General features: G+C 42.3%; 1 protein-coding gene and 1 long non-coding RNA gene across 2 annotated transcripts in view; one reads left to right on the top strand and one right to left on the bottom strand.

Moving 5' to 3' along the window:
- Positions 1-17,281, bottom strand: part of COLEC12 (collectin subfamily member 12) — a 180,707-nt gene that overhangs the window by 1,880 nt on the left and 161,546 nt on the right. Inside the window, exons 8-9 of the mRNA XM_072828975.1 lie at positions 17,028-17,137; positions 9,072-9,217 (exon numbers count right to left, since the gene is read on the bottom strand). Coding sequence (XP_072685076.1) covers positions 9,072-9,217; positions 17,028-17,137 — 256 coding nt within the window. The remainder of the gene's footprint in view (positions 1-9,071; positions 9,218-17,027; positions 17,138-17,281) is intronic.
- The window catches only part of LOC140635036 (uncharacterized), a 77,979-nt gene that overhangs the window by 58,932 nt on the left and 1,766 nt on the right, over positions 1-17,281 (top strand). Inside the window, exon 2 of the long non-coding RNA XR_012032380.1 lies at positions 14,893-15,067. This is a non-coding gene — a long non-coding RNA (uncharacterized lncRNA). The remainder of the gene's footprint in view (positions 1-14,892; positions 15,068-17,281) is intronic.

Raw genomic sequence — 17,281 nt, 5'->3', positions numbered from 1 at the left:
TTTTTTTCTTATAACTTTTTAAAGTTTCTATTTTAATTCCAGCTAGTTAACAGTGTTATATTAGTTTCAGGTGTACACTACAGTGATTCGACACTTCCATACATCACCTGGTGCTCATCAGGACAAGTGCTCTCCTTAACCCCCTTCACCTATGCCCCCCCTCCCCTCTGGTAACTATCAGTTTGTTCTCTATAGTTTAAGAGTCCATTCCTTGCTTTGTCTCTCTTTTTCCATTTGTTCATTTGTTTTGTTTCGTAAATTCCACATGAGTGTGGAATAATCATATTTGTCAATAATTGCATTTGTCTTTCTCTCACTTATTTTGCTTAGCATTATACCCTCCAGCTCCATCCATGATACTGCAAATGCAAGATTTCATTCTTTTTATGGCTGAATAGTATTCGTGTGTGTGTGTGTGTGTGTGTGTGTGTGTGTGTGTGTATCACATCTTCTTTATCCATTCATCTATCAGTGGAGGCTTGGGCTACCTTTTTTTATGGTTTCCTTTGCTGTGTAGAAGCTTCTAAGTTTGATGTAGTCCCATTTGTTTATTTTTGCCTTTGCTGCCTTTGCTTTTGGTGTCAGATTAAAAAAATCATCACCAAGACTGATGCCAAGGAGTTTACTGCCTATGTATTCTTTGAGGGGTTTTGTGGTTTTAAGTCTTGAATTAAGTCTTTAATACATTTTGTGTTAATTTTTTTAAAGATTTTATTTATTTATTCATGAGAAACCCAGAGAGAGAGAGAGAGAGAGGCAGAGACACAGGCAGAGGGAGAAGCAGGCTCCACACAGGAAGCCTGACGTGGGACTTGATCCTGGGTCTCCAGGATCACGCCCTGGGCCAAAGGCAGACACTAAACCGCTGAGCCACCCAGGCTGCCCAATTTTGAGTTAATTTTTGTGTATGATGTACACTTCATTCTTTCACATATGGCTGTCTGGTCTGCCTAACACTATTGATTGAAGATACAGTCCTTTTGCTGCTGTATATTCTCGGCTCCTTTGTCAGTTAATGGACCACATATGTGTGGGTTTATTTCTGGGCTCTCTATTCTGTTCCATTGATCTATTTGTTTTTATGCCAATACCATACTGTATTCATTACTATGCTTCTGCAATATGTTTGAAATCACAGAGCAAAATGCTTCTAGCTTTTTTATTCTTTCTCATGATTGCTTTGGCTCTTTGGGGTCTTTGTGGTTCCACACAAATCTTAGGATTCTATTTCTGTGAAAGATCCCTATGGAATTTTGATAGGGACAGGACTGAATTGCTTTGGATAGCATAGACATTTTAACAATATCTTTCCAGTCCATGGGCATGGAATATCTTTGCATTTATTTATGTCATCTTCATTTTCTTTCAGCAGGGTCTCATAGTTTTCAGTCTCATAATCTTTCACCTCCTTGGTTAATTATTAGGTATTCTCTTTGATGCCACTGTAAGTCAAGATGTTTTCTTAATTTTTCTTATTCATTATTAGTATATAGAAATGTAACAGATTTTGGTATACTGGTTTTGTATCCTGTAACTTTGCTGGATTCATTTATTAGTTCTAATAGTTTGGTTTTGTGTTTGTGTGTGTGTGTGTGTGTGTAGTCTAGGATTTTCTATATATAAAATCATGTCATTTGCAAATAGTGACAGTTTTACTTCTTCCTTTCTAATCTGGATGCCTTTCATTTCTCCCTCCCACCCACCTCCACCCCTAATTTCTCAGGCTAGGACTTCTAATACCACATTGAATAAAAGTGGCAAGAATGGCCATATCCTTTTCTTGTGCCTGATCTTAGAGAAAAAGCTTTCAGCTTTTCACCACTGATTATGATGTTAGCTATGGGCTTGTCACATATGACCTTTATTATGCTGAGGAATCTATATCCACTATGTTGAGAGTTATTTTATTACAAATGGAGGCTGAATTTTGTCAAATGCTTTTCTCCATCTATTGAGATATATTATTTTTGTTTTTCATTTTGTTAATGTATCCCATTAATTGATGTGTGGATATTGAACCATCCTTGCCTCCCTGAAATAAATTCCACTTGATCATGGTGTATGATTCTTTTAATATACTATTGAATTCAGTTTGCTAATATTTTTTTTAGGATTTTTGCATTTATGTTCACCAGGGCTGTTGGTCTGTAATACTCTTGTAGTGTATCTGTCTGGTTTTTGGTATCAAGATCATGCTGGCTTTGTAAAATGAGCTTAGAAGCATTCTCTCTTCTTCAATTTTTTTTTTGAAAAGTTGAGAAGGTTAATATTAATTCTTTGCATGCTTGGTAGAATTCACCAGTGAAGCCATCTGGTCCTGGACTTCTGTTGGGAGGTTTTTAATTACTGATTCAGTCTCCTTACTAATAATTTGTCTCTTCACATATTCTATTTTCTTTGTTATTCAGTCTTGGTAGGTTTATATTTCTAGAAATTTATCCATTTCTCCTAGCTTGTCAAATTTGTTGTCAATAATTGTTCATGGTAGTCTCTTATGATTCTTATATTTCCATGGTATCAGTTGTAATATCTCTACTTTCATTTCTGATTTTACTTGAGTCTGCCTTCTTTTTTTCCTGGTGAGTCTAGCTATAGTTTTGTTGATTTCGTTTATCCTTTTATAGAACCAGCTCTTCTTTTCATTGGGCTTTTGTATTGTCCTCTTAGTCTGCATTGCATGCCTTTGTTCTTTTTATTATTTCCTACCTTCTACTAACTCTGGACTTCATTTTCTAGTTCCTTGAGATGTAAACTTTGGTTGTTTATCTGAGTTTTTCTTGCTTATGGAGGTGGGCATTTATTGCCATGAACTTTTAGAATTGCTTTTGTTGCATTCTGTAAGTTTTGGTATGCTGTTTTTCCATTTTCATTTGTCTCAAGGAATTTTTTGATCTCTTTTTTCTTTGGTCCACTGCTTGTTTAATAGCATGTCATTTAATCTTCACATATTAGTGAGTTTTCCAGTTTTCTTCTTGTAATTGATTTCTAACTTTATATCATTGTGGTAAGAAAAGATGTTTGATATGATTTCAGTCTCCTTAAATTTATTGAAACTTGTTTTGTGGCCTAATATATAATCTATCCTGGAGAATGATCATGTACAATTGAGAAGAATGTGTATTGTTGATTTTTTAAAAAGATTTTATTTATTCATGAGAGACAAAGAGAGAGAGGCAGAGACATAGGCAGAGGGAGAAGCAAACTCCCTGTGGGGAGCCCAATACAGGACTTGATTCTAGGACCCCGGGATCACGACCTGAGCCAAAGGCAGATGCTCAACCACTAAGCCACCCATGTGTCCCTATTCTGTTGATTTTTGGTGGAGTGTTTGGTATATGTCTGTTAAGTCCATCTGGTCTAATACTTTGTTTAAGGCTGATATTTCCTCATTGATTTTCTGTTTGGATGATCTATACACTGATTTAAGTGGGGTATTAAAGTCTGGTTTTTGGTATCTATTGCTATTGTGTTGCTATTAGGTCTCTTAATATTTGTTTCATATATCTAGGTGCTCTATAAATATTTACAAATGTTATATCCTCCTATTGGACTGACCCCTTTATTATGTCATGCCCTTCTTTGTCTCTTATACGGTCTTTGTTTAAAGCCTATTTTGTCTGATATAAATATAGCTATCCCATATTCTGGTTTTTGTTTTTCCATCTCTTCACTTTCAGCCTGTATCTTTATGTCTGAAGTAAGTGTCTTGTTGGCAGCATACACATGAATCTTGTTTTCTTATCCATTCAGCTACTCCGTATCTTTTGATAGGAGAATTTAATTCATTTAAAGCAATTGTTGATAGGCATATATTTACTGTCATTTAAAAAATTGCTTTTTTGCTTGTTTTATAGTTCCTCTCTATTCCTTTCTTCTTCCCTTGCTCTCTTCTTTTGTGAGTTGATGACCTTCTTTAGTGGTATGCTTAGATTTTCTTTTGTGTATCAACTATAGGTTTTGCTTTATTGTTACCATGAAACTTACATATAACTCCTTATATTTATAACCATCTATTTTAACTTGATAACAACTTAAGTTTGCATTCTAAAGCTCTACATTTTTACTCCCACTTCCCACATTTTGTTTTTGATTTCACATTTCTTTTTATCTTGTGTTTCCTTTATTATATAGTTATTTTTACTACTTTTGTCTTTTAACCTTCACCAGCTTTATAAGGAATTAATCTACCATCTTTACTATTTACCTTTACCAGTAAGATTTATACTTTTGTATGTTTTCTTGTTACTAATTAGCACTCTTTTTTAGCTTACGGAAGTCTCTTTAACATTTCTTGTAAGGCTGGTTTAGTGGTGATGAACTCCTTTAAGCTTTTGATTATCTGGGAAATTATCTCTCTCCAATTCTGAATAAGGCTTATGGGGTTTCCCTTGCAAATAACTTTTCATTTCTGTTGTTGCTTTTATTTTTTTTTCACATATTTACTACTTAAATTCTAGTAAGTTAACATGTATGGTAAAACTGGTTTCAGGTGTAGAATTTAGTGATTCATCACCTACATATAACACCACCCAGTGCTCATCACAAGTGCCCCCTCTCAATACCCATCATCCACTTAGTCCATAAATTCTCATAACAATTAAAAAGTAATGTGTCTTGGTACAGATATCCTTGGGTTCATCTTATAAGGGGCTCTATGTGCTTCTTGGACTTGGATGTCTGTTTCCTTCCTTAGATTAGGGAAGTTTTCAGGTAAGTGTTCTGCCGTTTTCTCTTTTCCTTCTGGGATCCCTATAATGTGCATAATATCATGCTGGATGATGGCACAAAGGTCCCTTTAACCTCCTCTCACTTTTTATTCTTTTTCCTTCTTGCTCTTCAGCTTGGCTGCTTTCTTTCCATTACCCTGTCTTCCAGATTGCTGATCTGTACTTGTGCATCCATCCTCTGATCTGCTATTGATTCCCTCTAGTGTATTCTTTGTTACTGAATTCTTTAGGTCCAATTGCTTCTTTTTATATTTTCTATTTCTTTATTGAAGTTCTCACAGAGTTCGTCCACTGTTTTCTCAAGTGCAGAGACTACCATTACTTTGAATTCTTTATCAGTCATATTGTTTATGTCCATTCATTTAGCTCTTTGTGATTTTATCTTGTTCTTTTATTTGGGCCATATCCCTCTGGCTCCTCATTCTAACTATATTTGTTTCTATGTATTAGGAAGGGAAGCTTCATTTCTTGATCTTGAAAGTAGTGGCCTTGTGTAGACGTCCTATGGTGTGCTACAGTGCAATCCATCACTACCACCACAACCCTGCCCCCGGTCACCAGAACCTGGCGCTCCAGGGGTGCCCTCCTATTGTGGCTGAGCTGTGACTGCTTTCAACACAGCCAGCTACAATGACCTACTTTGCCTGCTGTGGGTGCGCTGAGCAGAGTTTGCTCCCTGTGCTGTTGAGAGGCCTGTCAGCAGCCACCATGAGTTCACTAATAGGTAGGACCAGAAGTCAGGCTAGTTGTCCACCATGAGCCTTTCTTCCACAGCTGCAGGTGCCCCAAAAGGCAGGCCTTGATCCCTGTGCAGCCAGCTAAGAAGCCCAGTTGTAGGAACTGCAGGTACACTGGTGTGTGGAGTTATCTCCTCACCTCCCCAGGACAGGAGTCACTTTGGAGTAGTACTGTCCTGGCCAGGGCTGCCAGATGTGGCAGGGTAGGAGCTGCTTTGGAGGAATGCTTGTGGAGATGTGTGAGTGGGTTGTGTGTGTGTGTGTGGGGGGGGGGGGTCTGCAGGCGAATGCCAGGGTAGAGGATGTAAGGTAGATGGAGAGTGTTAGCACTGGCTCCCACAAGCCTTGGCTATCTAGGCTGGGAAAAAGAGAAATAGTGCCCACCAGCACTTTTGTTCTTAGAGAAATCTTCTGATCCCTGCCCTTTTAGCACATGTTCTAAGATTAGTGAAAGGTTAGTCACTTTCAAACAGCGGCTTCTGTTGGGCAGAGTTATTATGGGCAGAGTTATTATGTATGCTGGCTCCTTAAGGGTGGGGACTCAGTTTCCTTTTTTTTTTTTAATTTTTTTTTTAAATTTATTTATGATAGTTACACAGAGAGAGAGAAAGAGAGAGAGAGGCAGAGACAGGCAGAGGGAGAAGCAGGCTCCATGCACCGGGAGCCCGACGTGGGATTCGATCCCGGGTCTCCAGGATCGTGCCCTGGGCCAAAGGCAGGCGCTAAACCGCTGCGCCACCCAGGGATCCCAACCGCTGCGCCACCCAGGGATCCCGGGACTCAGTTTCCTATTGCTCTCCAGCTCTCCCGGAGTTTAAGTCCCACTCATTTTCAAAGCCAGATGTTATGAAGACTCGTCTTCCCATCTTCCTGGTGAAGGTCCTGGTGCCGCAGGTGCCGGGTGTGGAGTCTGATCCTCTCGCCCGCCTCACCATGCTGGTGATGTCCCTCCCATTTTCGGTTCGTCACGGTGACGGTGGGGGGTTGGCTTCCAACCACACCTCTGGCCCTCCTACCTTTTATGATGTGGCCTCCTCTCTCTGATTAGCTGGGGAAGGTCTGTTCTGCCAGTTTTCGGAGTTCATAGCATAGAAGTAGCTGCTACCTTGGTGTGTCCTTGTGACAAGGTGAACTTAGGATCCTCCTATTCCATCATCTTCCCCGGTCTCCCAGGGAGCATCTTTATGACCATTATTGTGAGTGCTTTATCAGTTAAGCTACTTATTTCCATTTCATGAAGAGGGTTTTTTTAAATCCCCCCTGCAGTTTTATCTTGCTCTTTTGTTTGGAACATTTTCCTCTGTTTCTTCATTTTGCTTGACTCTTTGTGTTGGTTTTTATGCATTAAATGGAACAACCACCTTTCTCAGTCTTGAAGGAGTGGCCTCAGATAGGAGAGGAGCATTATCGCTCAACCCCACTCTGGCTCCTGGTTGTCCCTCAAACATTCCAATTGTTTAACCAGCCTATTTTATTTTTAATAGCTCCCCACAGTTGAGTGTGTGCCAGGACCTGGCAGTGTCCCAAGGGGGAAGATCCCCATCAGCACCTAGGTTCAGGCTGATTGGAGGTCACACCTTCAGGCAGCAGTGTTTAAAGTCTGCAAATCTATCCAGTCCCATGAGACCACAAGTGTAAGCTCTGTAGCCACCAGAGTGGAAAATGTCTAAACAAGAAATCACAGCTTCCGATTCAAGATGGAATGTCCCACAAACACACCAAGTGGGACAGCTGTCTCTGAAAAACACTTAAAGCTTGGCTGAGCAGTTCCTACACATTAAGCAAACAAGAAACACACACACACACACACACACGCACATCAAAGTGGGTAGGAGAGGCTGGGGCACAATCTTGCCATAAATCCCACCGCCTGGCACAGTGAGACCCCAATCAGGAAAACTCAAAACCCAGAGCTTCTCCCTGAGGAGTCAAAAGTTTAAACCCCACATCAGGCACTCCAACCTTTAAGACCTGCACCTGAGAGACAAGTCCCCAAAATATTGAGCTTTGAAAACCAAAGGGGCTTGTATCTATGAACCCACAAGGCTATATAGCAAACCCACCCCATGACCAGACTCAGAGGCAGCCGATTGCACCCAGATTTTACATGCAAGAAGCTCATTTGCTTATATTAAAGTGTAGGCACAGTGGGCAGGCACCTAACTTAACACACATCTCTGGCAGCCCACTGGAATACACACAGGGACAGAGACTGGCCGGCACCCTCTTTACTCTGACCCTCAACCTGGCTCCACAGCACCAGTATCTCCTAGAAAGGAGCTTTCATACATGTCTGGTACCTTGGCTTTTGCCCAAGGGTTTGCCTTTGATCGCCTGGCTCTAGAGGCCAGGGAGACTTGGGTTCCTGGGTCCTGTGGGGCTGTAGCAATCAGAGAGACAGTTGTTGGCAGACTACCACCCCTAGTGCACTGGGCAGACAGCAGGCTGGAAGATATCCTCAGTCCTTCTGTGAAAAAAGCCTATTTTCTAGGGGCACCTGGGTGGCTCAGTCAGTTAGGTGTCTGACTTGATTTCAGCTCAGGAGCCTGATGCAGGATTCAATTCCAAGACCTTAGGATCATGCCCTGGGCCAAAGGCAGACGCCCAACAGCTGAGCCACCCAGGCGTCCCTACCATCACCATTTTTATAAAGGCTTTATGAGACATAATTCACCCACTGAAAGTACACAATTTTGTGGCTTGTAGTATATTCACAAATTTGTACAATTTTGTAGTATCTAATTTTAGAACATTTCATCACACCCCAAAAGAAATCCATACTTATTAGGATTCACTCCCCATTTCCTCCTTCTCCCACCATAAATGTTTAAATCTAGTTCTGATGAAGAAAACTAAGATGTTCGGGCACCCAGGTGGCTCAGTTGTTTAAGCATCTACCTTAGGCTCAGGTCATGATCTTGGGGTCCTGGGATCGAGTCCCAAGTTGGGCTCTCTGCTCAGTGGGGAGTCTACTTCTCTCTCTCTCTCTCTCTCTCCTTCTGCCCCTCCCCACTGCTCGCTCACTCCCTCTCTCAAATAAATAAAATCTTAAAAAAAATAACCCAAAACAACTAACACACTCCATTCTGAAAACAGTCATGTATTAAGTGAAGCTTTAGATAAGTATCTTTTGAAATAAAAGATATATACATCCAAAAGCCTCTGGCTTACAAGGGGTATAGACTATCTCCCTCCATTATCTAGCACAGCACCTGGCCCATATCCAATGCTCAATAAATACATGTGGGATTAAATGGTTGGCCACCTAAATTGTCTGTGTACGGAGCTCTATATAAAAGATGTAACACTGGTACCAAATTTATTAACTGACAATATTACAAGATAATGACCTACAACAGTTCACTGAACATTTATTTTCTATAAGCCAGGCACATTTATTAACTTAGTTAAGCTCTCATGAAGACCCCACAAAGAGGATACTATTACTATTTCCCTGAGGTTAACAACCTGCCCCCCTAGTAAGGGGCAGCAACAGGATTGGAACCCAATTGCGGAGCTTGTGTTTAGAGACCTCATACTCCTCACATCTCAACCCTTCACAGCATATAAGCTCTGCAGGTCACCTGCAGGTCCCCTCTCCTCTTACCTGTCTCTCTGTCTTTTTCACAAATGAAGTTATTGACCTCTTCACACTGAAAGTCATTCCACTGTCCGGCATAAATCAGCCCCGCACAGTCTTCTCCAGGCCCGTGGCCATGACCCCAGTCATCTGGCTGTCCGGCTTTCCAATTTCTTTTAACAAAACAGAAATTGAGTGTTATTTGCAAGTCATGCAAACGTTTTCTTTACCCAAGAGCAGCAGAGAAATGTAAAACACAAAAGTGAAGCATGTCATTTGTCCTGGAATGAAAAGGCACTGTTTAAAAAGCTGTTCTTATTCAGAATAAAAAGCAGCTGTTTTGCAGAAGTAGTGTATAATGCAGCATCTCCCTGTAGGCTTGTTATCTTTGCCACAATGAAATCAACTCATTGAGATGCTCCATCACAATGCTGAGGGAGTAGATCCTTCTGGCAATACAGTTAGATGAGTAACTTTCCAGTGTGTACTGGAATGCTGACTTCTGGATATGTGTGTATATGTTTGTGTATGAATATATATGCACTCTGAGGACATAATGCACACTCACACACTCTCACTCTTACGAGAACCCAGAGGGGTGCTTACATGTTCTGATAACTTTCCTGTGACAATTCAAAGCGTCAGGCAGAGAAAGGGAGGGACAGCTGATATATGTTTACAAGAATTTGCAATTACCAACCCTGGGTTAAGGTAGTCTGCCTAAGTTGTAGATAGTTGGTTGCTTTAAAAAGAAAGTAATTTAATCTTACTGAAAATGACTCATACATTTCACTGCCTTTCTTGGGAGGGAAATTCTCAAAAACAAGTTTTCTTTAGGATGAGTTCACTTGGGACTTGTTCACTTGGATGCCACAGCTCAAAACACCACTTTGCCAGAGTTTGCTGTTCTTGATTCTATTTCTATGCAATAAATTAGATGTGCTTCCATGACTCAAAACTTGAAAACTGAACTTTTTCGAAGCAGGTTCTTGCATAGAAGCTTGTGGTTATTGCCTGAGAAGACAAGCTTGCCTCGTGTGGAGGGTCTGAAAAAAAAAAAAAAGTGCAGCAGAAGGCTCTTCCCATAAACGATGACTCACTACCCTTTCAGCCATAGGGTGTCTTGGGGTCACCTGAGGATACAGTCCCTATTTTCCTACATCTTTTGACAGGAGTATCAATAAGACCAGAGGGCAAGGATGGGTAAAGTTACAGTAAAAGAGCGAGGAGACAAGGTAAAATTGACTCCCCCACATCAAATATACATCAAATATATATATATTTATATATGGATTTTTAAAAAGTGACCTCAAATCTAGTGACGAAGAGATAATTTAGATGAAACCATCAACTGAAGAGAGTAAAAATGGAATGATAAGAGGGAGCATTATAAATATTCATTTGCACATTCACTCAACAGACATCCACAGAACACCTACTATGTGCCAGGGATGATGCTACATGATGACGACATAGCAGTGCAGAGAGAAGACAGAGGTCCAGCCTTCACAGGACTTATATAATAGGCAAGAAACAAGTGAACTAAAAATCTCAGACTGCCACAGTGATGCCAGAGAGAAATGAGGTTGGAAGGAAAAATAGTTGACTGTCACAGCTGTTTTTTGTGTGGATTTCCATTCACCTGGTGGGACCCCCTTCGGCAATGTCAGCGATGTCTGAGCAGCTTGAGCCTGCTGACATACACTTGGTTAATTTCTGCCAGCAGTGTGCGCGGGTTTGATTCCAGTTTGGTTTACAGCATTTGAGATCTGTGATTCCTGAATGTATAATGATGGGACATTTGATATGCTTTATCTCTGTTCACTGGGAAGTTGTATAAATAGGACTTCGGATGGAAGACCTGCTTAGTATTTTTCCCCTTGCATTTCCTTCCAGTTAAGTAGATAAATGGGATTTATAGACCACAAGATAACTGACTGATATGAAAGGAGATAACCTTTATCACTATTCCCCATTATTTTTCCAAGTCACTGGAATTCTTTGCATGTGGTGTTCAGGGTTTTCCTGTGGGACTGGTGTGTAGGATGCCATCCTCTGGCTGCAAGTGAGTGACTAAGGGGACTGGTGTGGGGTGGATGGTAGAGAAGCCAGGTTGCAGGGGGCAATTTGTCTTGCAGTCTAAGCACCCAGTCTCAAAGCATCTCTTTGGAAAAGCCAAAATCACACGGAGTGATTTGTAGCAAATACCCTATATCCTGCATGCTTGTGATAAAAACAGAACAGAGCATGTCAGATAAACAGAGTGTATATATTTTGGAGAAGAATTTCAGCTTAAATTGTGCCTTAACCTCCTTTACAAGTAGATTCTAGAAAGAAGATGGCTGAAGCCTATGCAGCAAATCCCATATTATAATAGACACATCACAGAAGTGGTTGGGTAGCAACACACATATGTGTTTGGGCAGCACACTCTACGTACGCCAGAGACCTTGGAAGCCCTGGGCCTCACGGCTGCTGTCAGCTGGAAGCACACAAGCACATCAGCCGGAGGGGTGGGAACCTCCCCACCATGGATATGGTTTCTCCTAAAGGAGGCAGAGCACAAACGCTCAATCTTGGGAATAGCCCCTTTCAACCTCACAACTTAGTACTTTCTCGTCAACCACAAGATTGACTGAGGCTTCATGGCCAAGAAACTTCTGCTGGTAAAAACCTGGCTTCAAAACAGGAAAATCTTTGTCATGAGAAGTGTTACTTTGCTGTAGAATTTTCTCCCGATAACAGGGTGTAGAGTTCTCTCTAGTGGCCCAAGCCAGTGCCACTCTGATAGAGACATGAAGCATAGACCAGAGTGAGTTTTTCGTGAACTGGATGACTCTGAAAGTTCCCTTCTGGTGTCCACCATTCTCTGGCTCTACAGTCTAAAAAACACAATATGTAATATGATACGGAGCAGTCTGCATGGACAGAGAGGTGACCCAGTGCAGAGATGGGAGTGTTACTCACGCCAGGATACTTCCACCAAATGTGTCCTGTGCAGGCAACCAAGAAGTGGACAAAAGAAACAATGGAGCTTCGAGTGTGTTTTGGGAAACCCTCTGCTGATCTAAGGTGGGCAATGCAAGCAGGGTGGGTAGGAACCGCCTTCCAAGACTCTCTTACAGTCGTGCTCTGAGCTGAGCCAGTGGGCAGCGTCTATGTCCAACTCCCCATCAGGTAGCCTCCATGAGCAATGATGGGCTCTGCCAAACAACAAATTGCATTTGTTCCATCGGGAGGAGAAAGTTCAGCTTTGATTTTCTCCTGGTTTCACTGATCCTCTCTTTCATTTGTCTGTTTTCTAGTTCATTGCTTTCAGGTCATTATTATTTCTTTCTTTCTACTTATTTTGGGATTAATTTGCTCCTCTTCCACCCACATAAAGTAGAAGCTTAGATCATGGATTTTCAACTTAAAAACTTTTTTTTTTTTTCAAACATAAGCACTTTAAAGGAGTCTAAACACTGTTTCAGCTGCGTCCCACAGATTTTGATATATTGTATTTTCATTTTCTTTGAAACATCTGCAGATTTCCTTTCCGATTTTTTCTTTGCTCCATGGGTTATTGAGAAGTGTGTCCTTTAACTCCCAAATATTTGGCAATTTTGCAGGTATCTTTTTGTTATCAATTCCTAATTTAATTTTGTTTTGGTCAGAGAACATTCTCTGTATAATCTCAGTTCTTTTTAAATTCATTGAGACTTGTTTGCTGGCCCCTTATATAGTTTAAATTGGGGAATGTACTTGAAAAGAGTGTATTTATAGCTGTTGAGTGAAATAGTCCATAAACATCAAGTAAGCCAAGTTAGTTGATAGTGTTTACCACATCCCTACTGATTTTTTTTAAATTTTTATTTATTTATGATAGTCACAGAGAGAGAAAAGAGAGAGGCAGAGACATAGGCAGAGGGAGAAGCAGGCTCCATGCACTGGGAGCCCGATGTGGGATTCAATCCCGGGTCTCCAGGATCGCGCCCTGGGCCAAAGGCAGGCGCCAAACCGCTGCGCCACCCAGGGATCCCTGATTTTTTTTTCTTTAGTGTTCTATCAACTGCTGTGAGGAGAATGTTGAGATCTCCCTTGAAGCCCTGCTTTTTGCTGTGTCCACACTTAGGGTTGGTGTGTCTATCTTGACTGTGACATGATCTTGGAAATGAGACTTTAAAAAATTTTTTTAAACATGAGTCTCACTCATCTTGTTGCCCCTACACTCTAGAAAAGATCCTTCAGGCCAGCACAGAGGCTGTCTCACAATGGACTCTCCAGGATAATTCAGTGAATGCAGACACAGGACTGTGGGCTCCTGGATCCCAATCTCCAGTCTGGGATCTGACGCTGGCCAGGAAAGAGGTTTTCACAGATCTATGGTGGAATGAGAAAAATAAGGACAATTCTGTGTGTGTGTGTGTGTGTGTGTGTAAGAAAGAATGTATGATGGCCAAATGTCTTCTTGGAAAGGACTGCAGACTTTGTTTTTTAATGTCATGATTTGTTGATAGGTGATCTTAAAAAAAAATACATCCTTAAGTGGCAAATAAAATCTTGGCAACATATTTTAGCACTTTAGTCTTCTTTCCTTTAGAATTGTATTGGTATGTGGACCCAAAGCATCTGGGAACCTGTCCTGGGCACTGTCCTGAGCCACTGCAGATTGTTTCTCCTTTTCCCCAGTTTCCAAAGATTTAATGAGTCAAGTCATATGTTTTATTAGAAATAAACCTTAGTTCGGGTCTGTATACGCCCCAAGGCTTTGGCATCCAGCATCCATTCCATGTTACCATTGCTATTAATCTGTTTTATCCAGCACTCTTTGTCAACTAGGTCTTAGCATAAAAATGGATGGGGTGGGGAAGCAAAAGGCAGGGAGAACCTTTTATCTCCTGTCTATTTCCACCTCAACAGTAACTACAGACACCTGAAACAATTTCAAAAGCGCTATGAGTATGAGGGTGTGCTGTGTGTGTGTGCGTGCAGGTGTGAAGGTGGGTGTGCTGGTGGGAGGGGGAAAGGTAAAAGGACAGTTAGGAAACTTGACTGATTCTTCTGCAGCCTGGGTAAGGCACAGGGAGGTTCCAGAGGAACACAGAAAGAAGGTGAAGGTGAGCCTGGGCAGGTGAAGTGTCTGGGAGACATACTGGTGAGAGACCTCTAACAGCCTGAAGCCCAGACCCATCCCAGGCCATGATGGAGAATGTTCTTCTTCACAGCCCTGGTGTGGGATCTGAGTCAGATAGTGTGTGTGGCATCGCTGTCAGGACCTAGTCAAGTACCTAAAGGCCAGGTGGTAGTATTCAGCAGTTCCTGACTAGTGTGAAGATAGTGATGGTTATGACAGTAACAGTGACAGTAATACTGATTCTAGTAGGTGACGTTTCTTGAGCACTTCCCACGGGCCACACACTGTCCTAAATGTTTTATATGTATAATCACATTTCATTTTCACGATACTGATGTAGGTCCTTCTGTACTACTCGTTGCTACATGAGGACATGAGATTTCACATGGATGAGTAACCGGCAGCTATGAATGCCACGTCAAACCCTAAACCCGGACCTCACTGCACTGGCTCTTTTTCTAGTTTGAGCAGTGTTTATTATTATATGTCAAATTAAATTAGCCTTTCATTATTGAAGCCTCATAATACATCTGCCTAATTTATTCTTGGTTTTAAAACTTGAACCTTGGGACTTTTTAAGGATATGTGTTCCTTTGGGGGGAAAAGGAGAGGCACAGTGTGTGCTGTGGCGAGGGTGCACAAGCCAAGCTCTCAGGAGGATCCAAGGTGGCTGTGGCTACGGACAGAGTTCCCAGGAAGGTGTCTGGTGATCGAATCTTTCTCTGGGCCTAGGTACTGACACTCGTGCTCTCCTCTCAAATCACCAAATTCTTGCAAGAGCCCAGGAAAGAGGAGAAAATTTCCAGTTTGGGAAAGCTGGTGAAGACTGTAATGTTCCAGCTCGATCCATCCCATATGGGCCAACCACGCTTTTTTCTTGGAGGAAGGCTGCAGATTGCATTTCTTGGTGAGTCTAACCTAGACCTTTATTGCACTTAGGGCTGTGAGGAAAGTGAAGAGGCTGATGTTTTCTTTAAGCTTGCCTACCCTCAACGCCCTTAAAAAAAAAGATTCTGGCACTCTTGTCTAAGACAAGATTTACATTTATCCTTTAATAACTTCTGCCTTCTGTCTGAGAACAGAAGAACAGCCTGGAAGGCTCTGAACACTGCCAACCCTCCCAACTGTTTTGAGTCTCTTAAGGTATATCTCTGCCATGCTGGGCGCTCTCCTGGGGCTGTCCGCCAAACCCCCGAATGCCAGGGTGTGGTGTAGCTTCATCTCCCCAAGGACAGGTGCGGAGGATGCAGACAGGAAATGTGTTGGGCCAGGAGGCACATAGCCATTTGCCCTGGGGGCACTGTGAGGCTCGCCTTAGTAGCAGCAGACTTGAAACCTCATGTTCCATCTTGATGTTTGGTCACTGGTAGAGATGGCCTTATTCTAGTTTTGGCCTATACCCTCTAATCCTGCTGGTCAAATAGAAGATTTAAAAGCAGGGGTGCCTGGGTGGTTCAGTTGGTGAAGTGTCTGCCTTCAGCTCAGCTCATGATCTCAGGGTCCTGGGATTGACTCCCGCATCGGGCTCCCTACTCAGTGTGGAGTCTGTTCCTCTCCTGTTGCCCCTCTCCTTCAGCTCATCCTCTGTCTCTTGCATTCTCTCTCTCAAATAAATAAATAAAATCTTAAAAAAAAGTACAAACCAGCCTGTTTGTCTACCTGTGCCCAAGCACATGCACACAGAAGCTTCTTAAAAAAAAGATTTATTTATTTTTTAGAGAGTATGCAAGTGAGCAGGGCAGGAGAGATAGAGGGAAAGAGAATCTCATGCAGACTCCCCGCTGCTTGCAGAGCTGGGCTTGGGGCTCCATCTTTCCACCCTAAGATCATGGCCTGAGCTGAAATCAAGAGTCTGAGGCTTAACTGACTGAGCTACCCAGGAACCCCCACAGAACTCTGACTGGCTTCTCCACCACCTCTGGCCCCTGCTCCCCTTCCTTGACTGCTCCAGGCCCTTACTCAATACCTCCGACACTGTCTTAGCCCTGAAACACTTCACTGTCTCCTCCCCGGGTGTCATGACCACCAAGCCTGCTTGAGCCTCTGCAGGGTCTGCTTCCTCTTCTCCAGCAAAGGGAAGGGTGATTCTTCGGGGGTGAGTTTTCATAAATTCTGTGCCATGTGGTGCAGTTTGCTGCATATATTTGCATCCATTGGAGGCAAAGCAGAAGTTGGAAGATGTGAAAGTCAAATTGATACAGTTCGGCCATCTTCTGACCCTTCGGTAGTATTAAGGAAGGAGCGGACATGACAGCCCTGGAGTTGACTTTGGGGCTCAGAAGCTTCCATGAGCCTGGGAGCCTGAGCAGGTCTCATACAAGGCTTCCATTCTGTGTTGCTGCCTTTATGGGACTCAGGTCACACCAGACTTACAAGGGCTTTTCAAACACTTAGGAGATGATTATCCCACACAAACCTTTGTTCCTGATTTCTGTCATAAGCTTGTAGTTCATAATCACACTTTGGCCAGAAGCCCAGCTGGGGTCAGGGCCACTGATGGGGTTTCCCAAAGGAAGCTGTGAGCCCTCATCAGAAACACGGCTGGAGCAAGCTCTGATCCTGCCTGAAGGAGTCTTACCCTTCACAGCAGTGTTTAAAGAGAACACCTCACCTCAAGTACCATACTGTGAGATTTTATGAGACTTTGATTTTTTTCCATAGAAATGAAAAAATTCACTTCATGAAAAGGAGAAAAAAAACCCTATTTTATAGCATATTGATTCTCTACCACACATGGAAATATACAATGGATACCAGAAGCCTCAGTGTGAGGGGCATTTGGACATAAGGTGGTTAAGGAAGAGATTGCAAGGGGTCAGGCAAGGGGTGAAAAACAGAGAACAGCCTGGAAGGCTCTGAACACTCACTTATACTCTGGAGACGTCCCATCCAGCCACTTCCATTCGTTTTCATGCTCCGAGTCTGTGAGGCCTATCCAGTGGCTCTCTCTCCCTACCATCTGCTTTTTTATCCATTGCTGGAAAATAAATCAGTGACAGTATGTTATTATTTTGGAGGAATAGATACCTGGGAGAAATCCTCCGTCCCCTGCAACATTTGGAGGGAAAAAGGACATTGAAGGGAGTATGTATGTTAGAGCACCCACATGCTTCTGCTTTTT

This window comes from Canis lupus, chromosome 6 (assembly GCF_048164855.1).
Source record: "Canis lupus baileyi chromosome 6, mCanLup2.hap1, whole genome shotgun sequence".
NCBI lineage: Eukaryota > Metazoa > Chordata > Mammalia > Carnivora > Canidae > Canis > Canis lupus.
Note: the sequence above shows the minus strand (reverse complement) of the source record. Positions and strands in the feature narration are given on the sequence as shown.